The following is a 19,810-nucleotide window of genomic DNA, read 5'->3' on the forward strand; positions in this document are numbered from 1 at the left end:
TTATAGAGACAATCTATGATAGTTTAACATAGGTAATTATTTAAAGAACTATAGTAACTCTCATATCTTCAAAGTTTAGAATCAGAAAGGACTGCAGTGTTTATATCTCCTATTATTACTTTGGTTTTGGGTTTGTATTTTTGGTTTTGTATTTTCCAAGATTATTTGGGTGTACGTATGTGTGTGTAGGGATAAATACTTGCCCTAGAATAAATATCTTTTAAATGTTTGAAAACACAATAGGTAATATGTAATTGGAATGACAATATGTAATACAGAAAAAGTTCCAGAAATATATTGGTTTGCATACCAGGTGATTTAATTTTATTTCAGCAGAAATTTTGGAGAAGGTATAAGAACTGTAATAAATAGCAGTAGTGTAGAGTCTCTCACCCATGATGTTACACAGAAAAACAGTGATACATGTAAGTGCTGTTTGAGAGGAAATACTATTTCATTACGTCATTACATTCAGAACAAAAGTAGATTAAAATGAATTACAAAAATTATGAAGTGTAGTACAATAAATATTACTTTGTGAAACACATGTGATTCTTAAATGTGCTTGTAAGTTCAAAAAAGGTTGTCAAAGTCCCTAAAATCTTATCACAGAACATCACTATCTCTCAGTGACTGAGTATGGATTGCAAATGGCCAGAGATGCTCCACTCAGTGTCACTGTGGCACGTGCGCCTTTCTGCTCTCTGCAGTCAGTCGTTCGGGATGGTCCTCATGCTGGAGCATGAAGACGTAGCTGCACATTCCAGGCTCACAGCACCAACATTTATGTTTCCACCAACGTGGACTGTTCTTGCTGTTTCAGCACGCCAGCGAGTGACGTCCTTTCCAAATTGTCTTAAATACGAACACGGCATATGTTTCAGTTGATACACACTGTCTGATCAGTCGCACTCAAAATGATCTCAGTTTTCTTGGTAGGGCAGTGACTTTCACTATGTTAGAAAAGAGAAAAAGGAGAGAGCTCTGTTGCAAAAGGGAAGGTGATGATGAGAGTGGGGATAGGAAGCGGGAGGGAGGGGTGTGAAAGAGAATGAAAAAAGAATGGAGATGTGCTATGTACATGTACCAAATTCCCGCAGTGGATGTAATTGTCTTGTACTTGAAACATGTACTAATAAAAATAAATTAAAAAAATAAAATGCATGTTGGATAATATTCATTAAAAATAGAAAATTGTAAATTTCTGCTATTTGGATGGATCCCTTTAGTGTTTAAAGGAGTTGCATCAGAAGACTACTGAGCTTCCCCTAGTGAGGAAGCCCCCTGGAGGCGCGGGTCTGGGCAGACTGCACAGGACTGCCCGCAGTTGCTCTGTCAGTCTGCTCCTCCAGCCCTGCAGCTATTAATTCCTTGAATACATCTCTTCAGATTTAAATATACTCTGAAATTCTGGATGCACTTCCCAGTGTTTTAATTTGGTATTTGCTTGCAGTGTAGCTTGTAGCACTTGACAGTGGTAATAGATTAGGTAATTCTAAAATAGATGTCTTCTGCCTGAAATTGTTCAGATATGAGACCGCTACATGATTGTTATTATTATTCTTATTCAAATTCTCTTTATGATATTCTGGCACCACCTCATCATCAGTGTTAGTAACCTGTAAAACTTCTGAATCATCAGGTTCATTAGTTTTTTCATTTTTCTCCCTTTCAGCACTCTGCACAATCACATTATTGTTGTCATTAAGATCCATTCCACTTATTCTTTTATTCTTTGCATCTTCTGCTTCATTCAACTTATCTTGCACATTCGTATTTCCTACCTTCTTCTCATCTTTTTTGGCTTCATATATTCTCATGTCTTTGACTTTTGTAATATCCTCCTTCTGATACTTAGGGGCAGATAGCAGATATGGCTGTAGGAAAGAAATGTTTTCTGGTTCTTGATTTTCTAGTGTTTTAAAATGTTCTACCAGTGATTCAGTTTTAAATTCAGAGGAGAGAGGAGTTGTCATTTCAGGTGGCCATTTAGGCTTACTCATTTTGAGTTCATCTTCAAACGGAAAGATTTTCTTAGGAATTTCCCTGGAAGGAGGCCAAATTATTTTTAACTTTCTTCTTTCCCCCAACTTTCTCAGATCATCCCTTTGACACTCACTGTCACCAGCATCTAAATGTTTCATAAAATCTTCAGGTATAAGAGTGTTTGTTGTAGTGCTTTTACATATACATGGCTCTTCGTTGAGAATGATGTTCGCTGAACTGCTTTGATTTTTGCGGTTCCATTTATCTTTATTCTGTTTGTGTCCAAAACCTTCGTCATAATTTCCTTTAGACTTAAAAAGTTGTTTAAAGTGAGGTTTACAGTATATTTGTTTCTGAAGTGATACGTAATTTCCCAAACTGCCAAAAAGAAAAAAAAGAAGCACTTAGCATTTTGTATATTTACTGTAAATTCATAGAAAATTAAGGAATTATCTACTTTAGCAGTGGTTCAGACTCAATAAAGTTAACTTACTAGCAATGAGAACGACCATGTTAACTGAACAATTCTGTTAGCCATCACTAATACTTCTCATGATATGTCTCTTGAACTATTTATACTTTTATGATATGTGAGTTACTGGTATAATATATTGAAACATTCTACAACGCAAATGCAGTTATACAATGGTAGGATTACACCTGTGCTAATGATGATTTATGTGAAAGGTTTTACTTTTCAATAAATCTTGACTAACCCACACCCATGAATCAAATGTGTGAATTTTATGATCAGCTGGAGTGTGATTAATCAGAAAGTTTGTTTACGCTATTGTTTATCAAGCCTCAAGGAGGTCAACAAGCAGAATGCTTGACCAAATCACCTTTGTTAGAGGCAGTAGTGCAATTTTGAGTATCTCTGAATGTACACATGAAAACCAATACATCAGGTAGACAGCAGAACCTATGGGAAACACTTACAACAAAACCAAGTGACAAGATAGCCTGAATGGGCTAAGGACAAACTGCTATTAGGCAGGAGACCACTATGACAGTCTTGCAAGGGGAGTAAAATGTGCTTGATGGGACTGTAAATATGACTACAGCACAAGTCAATATTTCTTGGAAGTATCAGAACAAATCAGAGAATAGCTCCCAAATTTGGGAGGGTGTTTTATGCATCTTTCTGGTGCGCAGGTTGTGCAAATATCTCATGTCAAAAATGACTGAAGAGACTTGCAAGCTAAGCTCTCAAAACTGACCCACTAGGTATCATTCAGAGAAGGAAAAGTGAGAATGGGATGAAAACTGACAACAGTTACGAAAGAGAAGGTCTGGATCAAGACGAGAGAGTGGAAAAAAAGGCCATGAAATCCCAGAGGTCCACCCACATTCTTATTTTGAACAGTATTTGAAGAGGAATAGAAGTAAGTCTGAAATCAGAAAAGCCATTCTGAATGTCATCTCCTTTTGAAGACTGGGAAAACTAATTTCTTATAAAAATGAGTGACAAGTCTATTGAGGTAAAATCTTAAGCAAAATTTTGACAGAGTGAAAGAGTAAGGTGCATTGTCCCTGCAATTAATGAAAACATGCAGAAAACATGCTCTAAAACAGATAAAAAATTTAACCTTGGATTCCAAAATGAGCTAAAAGACATTAAGAATATGTTATGGCTTATTTCTAGTGTTCTCCCCAAAGATTCAAATGCTCATGGACATTTTTGAGGTGGCTGGATCTAGAGCGTGATATTGAGATTAAGTATGTGTAACATTGGATAAATCCACTAAATTTGTTTAGCATAGATCTGGATGTGGAGAATTGAAGCCCCTCCCTGGGTATGAGCAGTCTCACCCAAAAAGGGTTGTAGCCTAGGTAGGATAAAAGGGAAAGGGGGCTTGTTGCTTGTGGCTTGCTGCCTTCTGACTGCTATGCCATGAACTGTTTCTCCTTTGTGATGAGCCTTTGTAGTGCCAACCTGCCTTGGAGCCCACCAACCATGGAGTGCCTTGGAGCCCACTAACCTCTATAAAATATGAGCTGAAATATATCTTTCTTATTTTAACTTGTGGGTGCCAGGCATTTTGTCCCAGAAATGAGGAACTAAGACAGAATATGATAAAAATCTGAGAGAACAAAATGAACAAAAATTATGAAAATTCATAAATAACCTCAAAAAGCAGAAAATAGAAATCAGGAAAAAATGGAAACAATAACATTCTTAGCAATAAAGACTAAAAGAAGCACAAGATCAAATAAAAGTCATATGAAATTAAAGAGAAAAAAGAACACAAAAATGAAATTTTAAATGCTCAAAAAGAAACAAAGAGATGGGGGAAATTAAAAAGAAAGGCATTAAAGATAGATAAAAATAGCAGCTAGATCTAGGGCAGAAAATGCTGAAGATAGCTTGGAATGTCTAGTCCTACGAGATAACAAGGAAGTACTCCAAGATCAGAGCAGTCCTGTCAAAAGGACTCAGGAGAAAAAGGTACCCACTAACTAGGGAGAGAACAATTTAAGCTTCACTAATAATTATTGTATTTGATTGAGTCCAATCAAATAGCACTATTTTCTAAAAAAATAGTAACTTTCTTGGAATGATATAGAACAATTTTATTATATTACTGAATAAATAATCAGTATATTAATTGATAAAGGGAAAGAATTATGAATGTATTTTATCTTCCCTCCACCAAATGTACCATTGTGTAAATAAAGAATAGATGAGAGGAAGTCCTTCTTTGTGTCATAGGTTTTAAGTTGTAATATTTGCTGTGACCACAGAACAAGAGACAGTTAAACGTTATATCCTTACCATACTATTGCTAATACTACTTACATATTCTTGTGAAAAGAATAATAAATCTCTAGGTCTAGCTAACAGTTTGGGCAAACAGAAGACAAAGGAACATGACCTACACGGAGGGTGAATTGTTAATTCTAGCCTCAACACTCTGTAGGTCAGATCTCATGGCTCTTCATTGTTTGAAATAAAATTGAAATAAAAGAATGGAGGAGAAATATATGGATTTAGAAGGATTTTAAAGACATATTACATTTCAAGTCAAGGTAAAATATATGGTTTAGGAAAACATATTTGGAAAAGAAAACTATAAAAATGACAGAAAGTTATGACAGGAAACCATTTACTTATGGGAGAGAGGGAAGCCATTTGTAATTGGGATGGGGCTCATAATAGAGGGTTATAGAATGACTCCAAAGCTACATTGTCTTTACTTTGGTCGTAGGTACAAAGTGTTCATTTTATAATAATTAATTGAACCTTATATTTATTTAATTTGATTTTCTGTACCCGTGGTTTATATATATATATACAACAGTCCTTTTATTTTCTGTATCTGTGATTACATATAGAATAGTCCTAGAATCAATATTTTTGGGTCTTTATTGTATGTCTCCCTTTACTAGATGTTTGCAAGGCAAATATGAGCACAATGAATGTTAGGGACAATTACATTAGATTGTGTTAAGAGCAAGGCAAGCACAGGGAATGCTGTGGGAGAATATGAGGAGGATATTTTACACAATCCTGGGAGTCCAATTAAGCTTCATGGATGACATAGTCTCAGTTGAGGTCTGAGGAATGAGTGCAGATTAGCTGAAAAGATTTCTAGAGGAGGGTTATGGGAAACTCCTCCAAGGAGTGGGATAACACTTTGGACGGGCTATATATGAGAGAGAAAAATAATGATTTGGAGGATCTTGAAGAAATTCATGAAAGTAAAAGTAACATGAAAAGTAAAATGTAAAGAGGATAATATAGGGATAAATAGAGTGTTAGCAATAAGGGGTCAGAGCCTGAATTGCCTTTTTATTAGGGTTTCCATTTTAGATTTTCTTGGAAAGGAAAGCTATTATATATTTTAATTGGGGAAGTACCTCAGCTTTACATTTTAGAAAGATAACTTTACTACATTGTGGAGCAAAGCATTGAGACAGGTTTTTTATGGTGGAAAGAAGTGCTGAAGATAGGAGACAAACTACGCAGAAAGGCTGTTGCAGCCATCCAGGAGGGAGATGATAATTGCTTGAAAAATGGCTGTGCTATGGGGCTAGAGAAAAAAGCACAGTTCAGGAAGTATTTGAGAGGAATAAGTTACAGGGCTTGGTGATGGCTTGGATGTAGGGCATGAAGGAGAGGAAGAAGTCAAAAGCTAACTTCATGTATTAGTCACTTCTTCAATGTCAAGTACTTATACAGTGGCATATGGACTTACAGTCAAAAATGTCATTTTGGTGGAGAAAAAAAAAATGAACCATATTGAGTTGGCTGTACTTAGGGAAAATCTACTCAGAGAAATATTCTTATTATTGAGATTTGATGCACAGAGGAGAGATCTGGGCTAGGGGTAGAGATTTCAGAACCATTATTGCAGGGATAATAACTTAAGTCATAGAGGTGGATGGGATTTAAGAAAGAATAGAACAAGTAAGGGAAATACATTCCTATAACAGAATTCTAAAGAACTCCTAACACTGTATTGATGATTAGAAAAGGGTCACCTACACAGGTGCCTGAGAAGGAACATCTAGAAGGAAAGGAAAAAAACCCAGTATATTGAGTTGTCATGGGAACCAAGGAAAAAGAATGTTGCAACAAAGGATGTTTAGCATTGTCAGTTAAGGCCAGAAAAGTATATTCTGAGAAATGCACATTAGATTCAGCAACATAAATCCAATTTCAGTGTCTCAATCTATAGCCAAACAAAATGCTACATTATTTAAATGCATGTACTTCAAGAGTTTTGGAAAATGAGTGCATTGGTAATTGTGTCGATAGTGTGCTTCTATAGCTATAAGAGAATAAATAGAATTTGTTTCTCTGACTCATCCCTGATTGTGTTCTAAATTTCTTTTTAAGCTTGTATAGTCTAGCTCAAACACACATAAACTAAAACCTAACACCTGTTTTGGCATATGAAGTTTTGATCGGCACACTCATTTACAGGCAGCCCACTCATTTACAGCCACACTCATATGTTCAGGTATCTATGTAGCTCTTGTACTCCAGTGGAAACTGAGTTCTGATAGAAACAGCGTGACCTAGGCAATCCTTAATTCTGATATGTCAGTTTGACTGGACTAAGAAAGATCGAACAGATTGGTGAAGCACACTTCCAGGTATGCCTGGGTGGGATATGGAGGTGTGACTTTCCACGCTATGTATGAGTTCTGGCCCCTTATGCTATGGCATTGTGCCCCTAGTCTCTTCCCAGCCGCCATGAATTAAGCAGCTTTGTTCTACCACCACACCATTCCGCCTTGGAGTCAGGGACCACAGACTGAATTCTTTAGAACATGAGTCAAATTTATCTCTCCTTCTTTAAGTTGGAGGTGCTGTTATTGTGTCTCAGGAGTGAGAAAGCTGACTTCAAAGTGAGAAATGTTTACTACTTTGGCTCTTTATAGAAAAAGTTTACTGACTCCTGATCTAATGTAGATTTGGGACTACAGTACTAACTTAGAAATCCTGATTTGCATGGTGACTCTCGATTCTTCTTATCTGTGTGATTTTTATGTTTGAATCAAAGAACACCCTGCGGATTTGATTAGGAAAGCAAAATTCCAAAAGGAAAAGGTCATAGCAACTGATCCATACAAAACAGCATGAACATGTCCTGCTGTGTGGTTGTATTAACTAATAGCAGTAGCAACATCTGGAGAAACCTGTGTCTGCCTAGGGTCACAGTGCTGTGCACATACTTCAGGCCCTTTGAACATTTGTGCCACAGACCACAAAACATTTTACCTGAGTTTACTGTTGCAGTGGTTGCATCGGAAGCAGGACTTATGAAAACTCTGCTTGTCTGCTACTAGGCATTCCATTGGATAAACTGTCTTTTGACAAAGTGTACATGTTTCCTTGTCTTGGAGTAGCTGTTTCTAAAAATAAAAATTTAGAAAGCCTTATATTGTATTAGCTTCAATTACATTGTTAAAACACGACAAAAACCAGCAACAATGTTAACTGGCCATGCAGTTAAAGTGGAAAGCCCTATGTCTATTGTCTTTCTGTTGCTCTGCTGAATACAGCCTATATTATCATCAGGATTGAAGACCTGGTGAAACATTACCCTAATACCTCCACTATTTACACATTGTTCAAATTGACATTATTGCATCATATGTATATAAATAAAGATATCCATTCACTTTAATATGTTAAATATCAATAGTCAGCTCAGCCAGGGGCGGGGAACTGAGAAAATTTGTCATTCATTCTAGATAACTGAACTTTCCATATATAAAAGATTTTTAAAGCATCATGGCCACATTTTTTCTAAAGTAAAAACATTTTTTAAGCCAAGGACATCGTACAGTATTTATTTTCTTAACAACTTAGGGTTGATTCTCTGATATCAACTCTTTTGTGTAATATAATAAGATTTGAATACTATGAAATGTTCAGAAGCATTTTTTCTTAAGTGATTTTAGATTTTAGAGCTTTTTTGGGTCTCACATTTGTTTTCCATACTTTCCTTCCTTCTTTGAGTAGGTATAGTCACTTTCTGGTTTTCTTCTGAATGCAGTTAGTCCCTATAAATAATAGTGGTTATATTACTAACCAATGTTTGTATAGTGGTTCATATTGACAGGGAAGCTTCACTTATGCATTGGTCTTGCAATAACCCTGAATAGATAATTAAGCTTTCATATTATGCACATAGTCCTTTACACGATAAACCAAACCAAACAAAAAAAAATTTTAGAGCCCAAATTATTAATATTTTCCTTTTTGGGTTTTAGTGTGGACACATTTCTATATTCAACAGAAGTTTCTTTGTATTTTCTGGGTTACTCTGAACTATCTTGAAAGAAGCAGCATTTGAAATTAATTAGATAGCTTTGCTTAATTATGCCAGAAACAAGCACATTAAGAAGCCATATTAAACCAGTAAACTAGACACATATGTTGCAAATATGATACAGGCATAATTATTAGTTTCAGCAGTTTTATTTTTAAGCTTGCTCTTTTTTCAATCTGTCTAAAAGAATTGACTGCACTAATGATGCACATTAATTATGTCAAATCCTTTTATCACAAAGTCTCACTAATTATAAAAAGTAGGGAAGTCAACAAAATGAGTTGTTCTCTGATGCTAAAAAATATATACTAAATGCATAGAATTTAACCCTCCTTCCTTATAAGCATAATCATATTTTAAAATGTGTTGTTCTTTCCATCTCTGAAGGAGGTCAATGGAAGCTGCCATTTCTTTTTAGAAAGGTGGAAAAGTCAGTTGTAGAAGAAATATGGCATCAGAAAAATCTAATTCTAATAGTAACAATAATTAGATATATCAAAATTCTAACTCCTTATCTATACTTTTATCACATATACAGATCCATAAATTTTGTTGAAATACATTGAGGAATGTCAGCTATTTCTTGGACTGTTATAGGCTGTACTGAATTTAGTGTAGAAATTTCTTAACAATGCAGTTAAAAGGATATCAGTATTCACCTCAAAGGTGTTATCCAGTATCATCTAAAACAATTGTATGAAATAATAACTTTAATAGCCATTAACCATGTGTTATATTCTCTAATACATATATAATGATAAGATTATTAATACTTTCATAACAATTATATTTGCTGCCTCATCCAAAGCTTTGTTTACCTTGACAAATATAGGTTTCCATAAATGACATAAAAGTTTTTATTATCCTCACATAGTGCAAGTGGATCATGCTGTACTAAATGCTTTTGTGAAAAGCAAGTAGTAGAAAAGTCAGGCATAGTAAAAAAAAAAAAAAAAGGTACAGGCACACAGGGGAAGCTGTTAGTTTTAGGTTATATTATTTGGTTATTTCCACGGCAAATCATGTTGGATTTGGGACATGCTTTTAAATGAGTTAATCTTCCTTCACAGTTTTCAAGCTCATTTACCACTTATAAATGCAGATTCCTCCTCAAAGGTGCTTCTCATCTCAGTTGCAGCAGCATCTGAGGTTGTATATCCTAGGCTTTTAAAAACTCTTTCACTCCCTTCCCATGTCTTTTGAAAATTCTTTCTAAGTTCTTTAGGTGAATCAGAGATATCTAAAATATGGCCAGAAATGACATCTTCATAGGTTGGTGGGGCATGCTTGAAGTCCAAGCCAGATTTGCCAACCTCTGAGCTGTGTGCTGATGAGGTTGTTACCTTTGATCCAACAGCTTGATTCTCAAAGGCATCCATGCTCGAGAAATGTTCAGTTAGAGACCTTGTTTCAGAGTGTACTCTGGGATGTTGAGCAGAATTTTGTTCTTGGAGCTCTCTAGGGTTTTTGTGAAAAAAACCTGTAAAATTAGTGTTTTCTAATGATGTTGATCCAAATTCCTCCTTACAGAACATATGGCTTTCCTGCTTTACGTTATGGTTTACATCTCCATTTTCATAGACTCTTTGTGATTTGGCTTCAAAAACTGGGCCATCCTCAAATTCCCTGAACCATTTGTTTATATCATTTTTGTGGTCACTCATGAAATTTTCAGCCATTTGAGCAGTTCGATTGGCTGCTTCATATCTCTGGGGTCGTTCCGAGAGGCGAGGCACTTCTACTTTGCGGATGATTTCAACTGCGTCATAACTTTCAATATCAGGCATTATGCCATTAATGGAATTCATTCCATCTTTATGAACATATGTTGCCCTTTTCTCTACTTTCCTAACTTCCTCCAGAGCTTGCATGGATTCTCTGTAGGAACTATTGCTGATGTGATTTATATCTACAGGTATTGTGATAGTAGGTGAAGAGTCTCTACCACGACTTTCTATCTTAATTTGACGACGAAGCGATGCCGGAGACAGAACAATCTCAGACCTCTTCTCTACAATTGGAACTGGGGTTACTGGTGTACGAGGGATGGTCCCTCTGGATAACTTTGCCGTGGTGTCTTTGAGTTTGACAAGTTGTTCAGAGCGGCTCCTAGGTGGAGAAGGGGAAGTGTTTTCTTTGTGAATTCCAGATGTATGTGGTAGAGGTCTTCTTGGTGGGGTTTCCACACAACTGTCCTCTATAGGGAGCTGAGAAAGCTCATCTTTAGAAGAGGTTTCTGTTCGCCTGGCAGAAGACTCAATTGTTATAAAAGTAGGAGATGGTGGTCGATTTTTTAAAGAGGGAGTACTCTTGCTACCATCTACATTAATTTCTTGGTGGGTTTTTACATAATTAGGAGCAGTTGCTCCCTTCTGAGTTGCTTCTTGGTGGTGCACTATTTTTTGTTTTACAACGTTATTTTCTTTCTGTTCCATGTTTTTACTACAGCTTGCATTAGTACTAGAAACTTTCAGTGATGTTTCATTAAGGGTGATAAGCTTATTTCCCTGCCTTCCTGTTTGAGAGGCTACCATGGCTGTTTGAATTATATTTTCACAGTACCCAAGCATATCCTCTGCTTGAGTTTTAATATGTTTTATTTCTTCTTTGACTTTTTCTAAATTATTCTCTGTGGCAATGCGAACCCCATATTCTCTTTTTTCTTCACTTATCAGCCATCTAGGAATAATATTTAGCAGTGTCTGAAACGTTTTAAGGCCATTTTTATTTGGCTCTGCTTCAAACTGTTTTACTCGAGACAAAATCTGTTGTAGTTCTTCACGTTTTCTCAAGAACTCCAATATATTTACAGCACATTTTCCATCATCCTGCTGAGATTCTTTCACAGAGGAAAATGAAGATTTGTTCTGTGAAATCGCTTGCCTTGAATCTTCAGGATTAGAAAAGCCTTGTTTCTGTTGTGTGCCCTTGTCTCTGAGACATTTCTTTTGCTGCAGACTATTATATGGCTGGGACAATTTTTTATGTTGAGATGCACTTTTTGAAGTCTGTATGTGTGTTTGTTGGAAATTCTGAGTCTGTGAATCCAGATGTACATCAATAACCTTTGGCTTGACTACCTTTGGTGCTGACTTATTCTTCAAATATGCTTGTTTTCCTTCAACTATTAATCTGTCCTCTTTACTACTGATAATCGATGCTCCCTGACTTTTTCCTTCACTCCCTAGAAGTTTCTCTCTGTCAGATTCTCTACATTCTCTTTGCTTCTCAGGAACTATCTTGAATTTATTTTCAGAGCTCTTCTCTGCAGACCCCATAGGCATTTGTACTGACACTGTTTTCTCCTTCTTAGGTAACTGATAACAATGTTCAGCCACAGATTGCTTAGTATTATGTTCTGCATTTGCTTCAGCTTTCTCAGTTTCTTGATACTGCTGTTTGGCAATGGTTTGAACATCAACTGCAGCTTGTTTCACATGACTTTCATAGGTGTGGTCTGTTTTATTCAATGTCTGATCTAGAGTTGGAAGCTTGATGGTTTTAACCTTGAAACTTGGGGAAGCTGGTTTGCTTTGATGCAAGTTCAACTGCTCCATATACTTCTGTTGTGTGTGGTGTGTGCTATATTCTTGGTGACTCTGGTTAATTTCCAAAGCTGATTTAGACTGTTTAATATTCCTTGAACTCTGTAAAACTTCCTTTTTCATGTTGCTTTTGTCTTCTGAGGCTGCTACAACATGCTGGTGTCTATTGGTGGTAGCTGTCACTGCTGATGCTGTGGATAGCTCATAGTCAGAGCATACTCCTGAAACTCGAGCATTGCTTGGGGCGTCTGGGTTGGGTTGGCCCACAGTGAATTCTGAATCTGTTCTGGGTGCGGGTGTTTCTGCATTTGTTTTTTCTAACAGCACTTCCTTTTCCAACTCTGACAACTTTTGATTTGTGCATTCCATTTTGACAACGTTGCAGCAAAAACTTTCCTTTCTCTGTTTTTCAAGCTCTTCCTTTTGTTGTCTATATTTTTCTTCAGCAATCATTAAAGGTGTCTTAAATTTTCTCATGTAAGGTTTTTGACTTTGTTGACTGGAACTTTCTGGAAGTGAGTGAGATTTCATGAGAGGTACTTTCTGTTCTCCTTTGAGTGCCGATGTTTCTGGAATTCTCTGTGAGAAAGGCTTGGTAGAATCAACAGATAATTGTGTTCTTTCATCAAGATGATTTCTCAGTACATCCTGCTTTGTGTCTGCATGCTCCCTGTTAGTTGTCACCATTGTTCTTTCATGATGCTTTAAGGCAGGATTTGTATATTGCATATTTGATAGAGAGCTTCCCAATTCACCTTCAGGAGAAAGTTGATTCTTTTTATCTTTGATTAGCTTGGGAAGTTTAGGCTTGGGCAATGTGGGAGGTGGTGACTTTCCCTTTATGACTTTAGCATGAGAATAAGTTTTCTGAGAGCTTGCTGCTTCTTTTTGGGAATATTGTTGGATGAATGCTTCACTGTGTTTTTCTGGAACAGAGAAGGAAAGATGTGCTGAGTTTTGAGATGGAGTTGGAGGAGGTGGAGGTGGCAGTAACTCAGGTGGACGTTCTCCTTCAGATTTCTCATCTACTGGTGGTGGAGGAAGAGGGAGGCCTGGGAAGCTTTTGAATTCAGCCCTTATCTTCTCTGTGGATGGTGGAGGAGGAAACTCATGTTTTTCAGGCAACAGGTTTAAAGGAGGTGGAGGAGGAAGAGGAAATTCAATTTCAGATGATGCATTGGAAGCTGGAGGAGGAGGTGGGGACGGAGGTGGAAGGGAGCCTTCACTTTCTCTCCCATTATTCTCAGGGTTAAGATTGATCAGATTAAAGGAGCTTTCCATTGCCATTTTTAAGTCTTTAGAAGTATTTGTCTTCATTAGAAAGTCCTGGCTTTCCAGATAAACATCAGTTTTCTGCTTTTTGTCAATTGCTTTGAATTTATTGTGACTTCTTTCAGAGACTTTCTCTTCTGTTACACTGGATATGTTTTGATCTATAGGAAAAGGATGAAAATTCATGTCATCTTTCTCCACACCCTTATTAGGATATTGCCTTTCTTGCTTTAGCATAGTTTGCTTCTGAATACCTTTTGTAACTTCATATGCTTCTCCAACTTGCATATTAACTGGATGCTGGGAGGGACTCGGTGTGGGGCTTTGCATCTCTGTTGATGTTTTAATGTTTTTGGTCTTTTGAGAACTTTTTATATGGAAAGTCTCAGTCTTCTGGTAGTCATTTCTTGGTTCACAGGTTTGAAACTGATGCTTTCCAAGTGTTTTATCAATGGATTGGGTGGATTTTAAAATATCTTCCTTCTTTAGCTGTCTCACTGCCTCTGATTCCTTTGTTGTTAGATTTTCCTTCGTTGACACCATTGAAGTTAATTGCCTGTTCATGTGTTCACCTCTAAACTGCTGTTCTTTGGTGGTATCCTTCCAGACACCCATTCTGTCACCTGTTTCCAACACATTTCTCATACCTTCACGGTATGAATTAGAAAGTTTTCTCAGGTTTTTCTCAAGAGCATCATTATTTTGTTCACGATCTACAACAATCTTTACAGTGCCTTTGGGGGCTTTGGGAAGATTAAGGTCCATTCTTTCTCCTGTGGAAGTCCCATAACAAGATGTACCTTCAGCTTCACTGACAGTGTCTTGGCCAAGTGGTCCTGGCCGTGGCCGAAGAACACTTTCTTGGTCTCTCTGGATGGCCACCTGATGAATCTTTGTTTTCCGCTCTTCTGAAGATCCTGCTGCTTCAGCATGGACGTCTTTTTTAATTATGCTTTCTTTATCTACCTCTATGAAACCCCTTTGTACTTCTTTCAAAGCCCTTAATGATATTTCAAGGTCATCGCGGATAAGCTCCTTTTTAAGTATTTCAGTCCTTGTATTTGTAGCCTTTTCAAGGCATTCAATTGCTTTCTCAACATCACCAGGGGTAGCATCAGGCTGTTTAGATTCTTCCCATCGTTGCTTTGACTCCTTAAGTGACTTGAGGGTAGCAAGCATGTCACCTTTTGTTTCTTCTGCTTTAGTCACTGTTTTCTGACTTATGGCTTGGCTAAGGGAAGTTAGGGTTGATTTCAAGTCCCCTTTTATAATGTCTTCTTTGTTTGTCTTATAAGATGTACTGGGAGGCTCTGTCATAAAAACTTTAACTGTGTTACGCACATCTCCCGGGATGATGTTAGTTTCATTAACAGTACGTTCGACCTGAGACTGTCTTTTCTTCAGCAACCATTTTGTGCGCTCAACATCAACACCAATTATTTCTTCCTCTCTTTCTTGCTTCCCAGTTGCTAGTGTTTCATGTGGCTCTGTCTGAAGTTGTTTGAGGTAATCTAATGCTCCAGTTTCTATACATGTTGTGAAAAATTGAACATTTCCTCTCTCAGAGGCATCGATTTTAGCCCTCTCAGATACTGCACTGTTTGATGAGGAAGACAGCAGATTATGAATGGTGTGCCGTACATCACCTCCTATTACTTCCTCATGCTTAATTGTATCACCAGTATTTTCATGTAGAAGACAGTAGATGGTCATGTTAATGTCTCCTCTTTCATCTTCCTGGATTAAAATGCCTTTCTTTGCAGGTCTCTCCTCTGAGAAGAGTTTTTTTATTGCTTGCTGCACGTCACCTTTTACTATCTCTTCCTTTTCAGCCTGAACTTCAGTTGCTCTGTTTAGCAGTTGAGCTTTAGTTAAGTTAACATTTCCCTTTTCTTCTTCACTAATCACAATCTCTTTTTTGGTGCAGTCTTTTTTGGAAAGTAAGTTCATCATTATATTCCCAAGGTCAGCCCTGATCACTTCTTCTTTCTGTATCTCAGGAGATGCCTGGTGCATTAGCTTATATTTAGCCATTCGGACATCCCCAACCTCATCCGTTTCAATGATAATTCCAGGAGCCTCAATCACTTTTTGAGAGTAAAGCTCTTTCAAGGTTTCTTTAATGCTCTTCCCGATAACTTCTACCTTTTCAACTCTGTTTTCATTGAATTCATGAATAGGTGTTGTTTCAAAGAGCCATGTGGTAGTCCTGACATCGGAAGCTGGGATTTCTTCCTTGGTCATTTTGGTGATGCTTTCTTCTGCATCTTTAATTGAATCCAAAGTTTGGTTTTCAAATAGCCACACTGCCTGCTTAACATCCCCCTTTTGCACATCTTCCTGGGTAACTGTCTTGATACATCTGTATTCAGACCCTTCCCCTCTCAGCTCTTCTAGAGTGTGAGTTTCAAATAGCCACGTGGATGTTTTAACATTGCCTTTTTGTATTTCATTGACACACACGGTTCTTACATAATTCTTCCCCAAATTTTCAGCCTCAAAAAGTTGTTTGCTTGTCTTCACATTGCCACCTTGAATGTGGTTAACCGTGGGCACAATTTTATGTGATTCTTCTGAGATTTGATCTAGTGGCTGGGTTTCAAATCTGTATCTGACAGAACTAACATCCCCCTTCTGAATGTCTTCTTGTGTAACAGATTTAATAACGTACACGGTTTGTGATTCGTTAATTGAATCTAGTGGTTTTGTTTCAAAAAGCCATCTTGTTCCTCGTACATCTCCATGAAGTACCTCTTCTTTTTTAACTGTTGTTACTTCATGAAAATATCCCTCTTGATCTTGAATTGCATAGAGTGGCTGGGTTTCAAAGAGCATTCTGTAGCTTTTGACATCACCCTTTACTACTTCTTCTGTATTTGTTTTCTTGGTGGTGATACAGTCACACTCTTCTTTAATCTCATCTAAAGAAAAAGTCTCAAAGATAAAGCACCTCTTTCGCACATCCCCACCTCGTATGTCTGTCACTGTCTTTACTAATCCATCACTTTCTTGGCTTTCTTTTATCGTATCAATTGGATGGTTTTCAAAGAGCCACCTACAATGTAAGACATCGCCTTTCTGAATATCTTCGGCTTTTAGCGTCTTGATCTTTTTCAAAACTTCCTCTGAACTAGAACTTATAGAATCTAAGGACTGACTTTCAAATTTATATCTCATGCTGGAGACATCCCCGGCTTGGATATCCATCTCCACGGTTTTGCTTTCCTTTCCTTCCTTGCCTTGTATGCTGTCCAAATTTTCTGTCTCAAAAAGAAGACAAGCTGTGCGAACATCCCCACCTTGGATTTCATCTTGTTTCACAGTCTGCAAAGTGAATGTTGTTTCAGAGTCATCTTTTATGGTATCAAGCGGCTGAGTCTCAAAGAGCCAGGTACATGTTTTGACATCTCCCTTACGAATTTCTTCACTTTCAGTCATTAATGAAACCTTTTCATAAAGAGACTCCATTGGCTGGGTTTCAAACAGCCATTTACAGGTTTTGACATCCCCTTTCACAGTATCTGTCACTTGTTCAGCTTTATTTTCTATTTCTTCCACATTACTAAAATATTTAATTGAATCAAGAGGTTGGGTTTCAAACAACCATTTAGCAGATTTCACATTTCCACTCTGTATTTCTTGAGCAGATATTCCTCTAATGATCTGAAATTTAAGAAGGCTTTCATCAAACTGGTCAATGGGCCTTGTTTCAAAAAGCCATCTACAGCTCCTCACATCACCTCTTAGGATTTCTTCTTGCTGGACTGTCTTTACTTGGTGGTACTTTCCAAGGTGATCTTGAATGGCATACAGAGGCATAGCCTCAAAGAGAGATTTATTTAACTCCACTGCACCTCTTGTGACTCCTTCCACTTCTATTTTATGTGATGCATCAAATTTAATTAAGTTGTTTGATTCAAAGATGTGTGTATAATTCCTGACATCTCCCCTGTCAACTTCTTCAAGTTTTACAGTCCGTGTGTATTCTTTTTTATCTTCTCTAATCTCTTCCAAGGGTTGGGTTTCAAAAACCCATTTGTGGTGCCTAACGTCCCCTTTTTCTTCTTCAGAGGTGGTGATTTTTTGAAGCTTTCCTACATCAGGACTGTCTTTTAAGGCCTCTATTGGAAGTGTTTCAAATAGGTGCTTGGTGGTTTGCACATCACCCCCTATTATCTCTTCTGCTAATACAGGATTTGCCTCAGAGGTTTCCTTTAGAATGTCTAATGGCTGTGTTTCAAACATCCAACACTTTTTGGAGACATCTGTGCCTATTATTGCTTCTTTTTGAACAACCACCTCTTCTAACTCTTCTTTGATTTTTTCCAAAGGTTGAGTTTCAAATAACCACTTTGCTCTACTCACCCCTCCTTTCACATTTTCTTCCATGGATATTCCTCGGACAACTTTAACTTCTGTGATATCTTTGTTAATTGTGTCTAAGGGCTGCGTTTCAAACAGCCAGCGTGCTCTTCTTACATCTCCCTTTTCAATATCTTCTCTGTGAACAGTTTTGATTTCTAGCACTTGACCTAAACCATCTCTGATAACATATAATGGCTGGGTTTCAAAACATTTTATACTTCTCTTAACATTTCCCTTAATTTCTTTAAGTTCAGACCTGAGTTGCAGTAAGTTAACCTCATCTACTGAGTGAAGTTGTCCCAGTTGATCCAGATGTTGAGTCTCAAACATATATCTCACAGTCTTGACATCTCCCCCAGTTATGTCCCTAGTAGTAAATGCTGATTCTTCTTCATTTTGGTGCATTTTATTCATAGAGTCTAATGGCCTTGTTTCAAACATCAACCTGGCTGTGGAAACATCTCCTCTGGCCAGCTCAGGAATTTTGTCGACGTTTACTCTATTTTCAGAAGAACAAAACCCCAGTGTATCTATGGGTTGAGTCTCAAACATCCATGTTGTATACTTTACATCACCACCAGCAATGATTTCTTGATCGGCAATGCCCTTGGCATTGCTACTTTCATCTGGAGAACCACTGTTGATGGAATCTAAAGGCTGATTCTCAAAGATCCATCTCATAGACTGTACCTCCCCTTTCAGAATTTCATCCCATTCCAAGTATTCTCTTTCAGAGTTCAGATCTTTTTGAGAACTATCATTTGTATTTTCAAAAACATATCGAGCATGTTGCACATCTGCTGAAACTGAGCTCCCTGTGCTCTTTTGACTGGAAACAATCTCAGAAACCTCACTGATATAATCTTTTTCTAAGTTTTTTCTTAAATCAGGATGGATATGTTTATATAAACGATTTAATTCATATAAATTTCTTTGCTTGGAATAGACTTCTTTGGGGACTGGTAGTTTTCTAGGAGGGTTGGGTAGTTCAGGGGACTGGGAAAATGCTGTCACATCTACTGGAGTCTGAAGTAGGTCGGGTGGGGGAGGAGGAAATTTTTCTGTCTCTCCTGGAGCAGTGGCTTTAACTTGTGCCAGAGTTGAGCAAGTGGCATTTAAACCACTATATCTTGAGCTTGATGTTTCCTTTCTCTGGCTGGTTGAAGCGTAAGAAGAGGAAGAGGTACCCACAACTGATGTTGGCTTTATAATTTCTTCATATTCATTTTTAATCTTTAGAGGAGAAAAGAAGCTTATGAAGATTAATGTAGTGGTGAAGGTTTCCAAAGAACTGCCCTTTACCTGTCCATAATCAGGACTGTACTGTGACAACTTCATTGGGAAAACAGGTAAAATACTCCACTTAAAGACCTACTTAAGAGTAGTATTCAGTATTTGTTACTATCTTTCCCATGATCTATTTTTACTATAAGTAAGTTATATTACAAGTTCAATGTATCTGTAACTCTTAATTTTAATATCTGTACATATCTTACCTTTACTCCCTTTACTTAATGTGCCCTGCTGAGTAATCTACAACGAAATAGTGAAAATTTGGAAGAACTTTTGAGGGTTGTTTTATTTTCTTGGGAATTTTAAACAGAATAGAGTAAGCATCTGACATTTCAATTTGACTTTGTTACTTTACCTACTGTTAGTTATATACTATAGAGCATGAACCCTTTTTTCTTCCCTCATTTACTCCAGTGAGAAAAGCTTTATATTAACTTTTTTCTCACATAGGTCAAAATTGATGCTCTAAAACAGAATACAAGATAGTTCAGGATTTTTTTTATTGCTGTTATTGCTGAAAAAAACACATCAGATGTTTATTGACTGAAAAAGTTTCCACAC

The 19,810-nt window shown here is 37.2% G+C and overlaps 2 protein-coding genes across 2 annotated transcripts in view; both read right to left on the reverse strand.

Annotated features, from left to right (window-relative positions):
• Positions 1 to 297: 297 nt before the first annotated feature.
• On the reverse strand, positions 298 to 6,132 carry LOC102024740 (xin actin-binding repeat-containing protein 2-like). Its single transcript, XM_005393430.2, has 3 exons — positions 6,069 to 6,132; positions 4,374 to 4,446; positions 298 to 2,364 (listed from the first exon to the last, which is right to left on the reverse strand). The coding sequence occupies exons 1-3, from the start codon at positions 6,130 to 6,132 to the stop codon at positions 1,392 to 1,394; spliced, it is 1,110 nt and encodes a 369-aa protein (XP_005393487.1). The 3' UTR covers positions 298 to 1,391.
• The window catches only part of Xirp2 (xin actin binding repeat containing 2), a 77,033-nt gene continuing 57,520 nt past the window's right edge, over positions 298 to 19,810 (reverse strand). The window contains exons 7-9 of the mRNA XM_013518803.1: positions 9,862 to 19,189; positions 7,718 to 7,851; positions 298 to 2,364 (exon numbers count right to left, since the gene is read on the reverse strand). Coding sequence (XP_013374257.1) covers positions 7,757 to 7,851; positions 9,862 to 19,189 — 9,423 coding nt within the window. The 3' untranslated portion in view covers positions 298 to 2,364; positions 7,718 to 7,756. The remainder of the gene's footprint in view (positions 2,365 to 7,717; positions 7,852 to 9,861; positions 19,190 to 19,810) is intronic.

This window comes from Chinchilla lanigera, unplaced genomic scaffold (assembly GCF_000276665.1).
Source record: "Chinchilla lanigera isolate Chin_1 unplaced genomic scaffold, ChiLan1.0 scaffold00048, whole genome shotgun sequence".
Classification (NCBI taxonomy): Eukaryota; Metazoa; Chordata; class Mammalia; order Rodentia; family Chinchillidae; genus Chinchilla; species Chinchilla lanigera.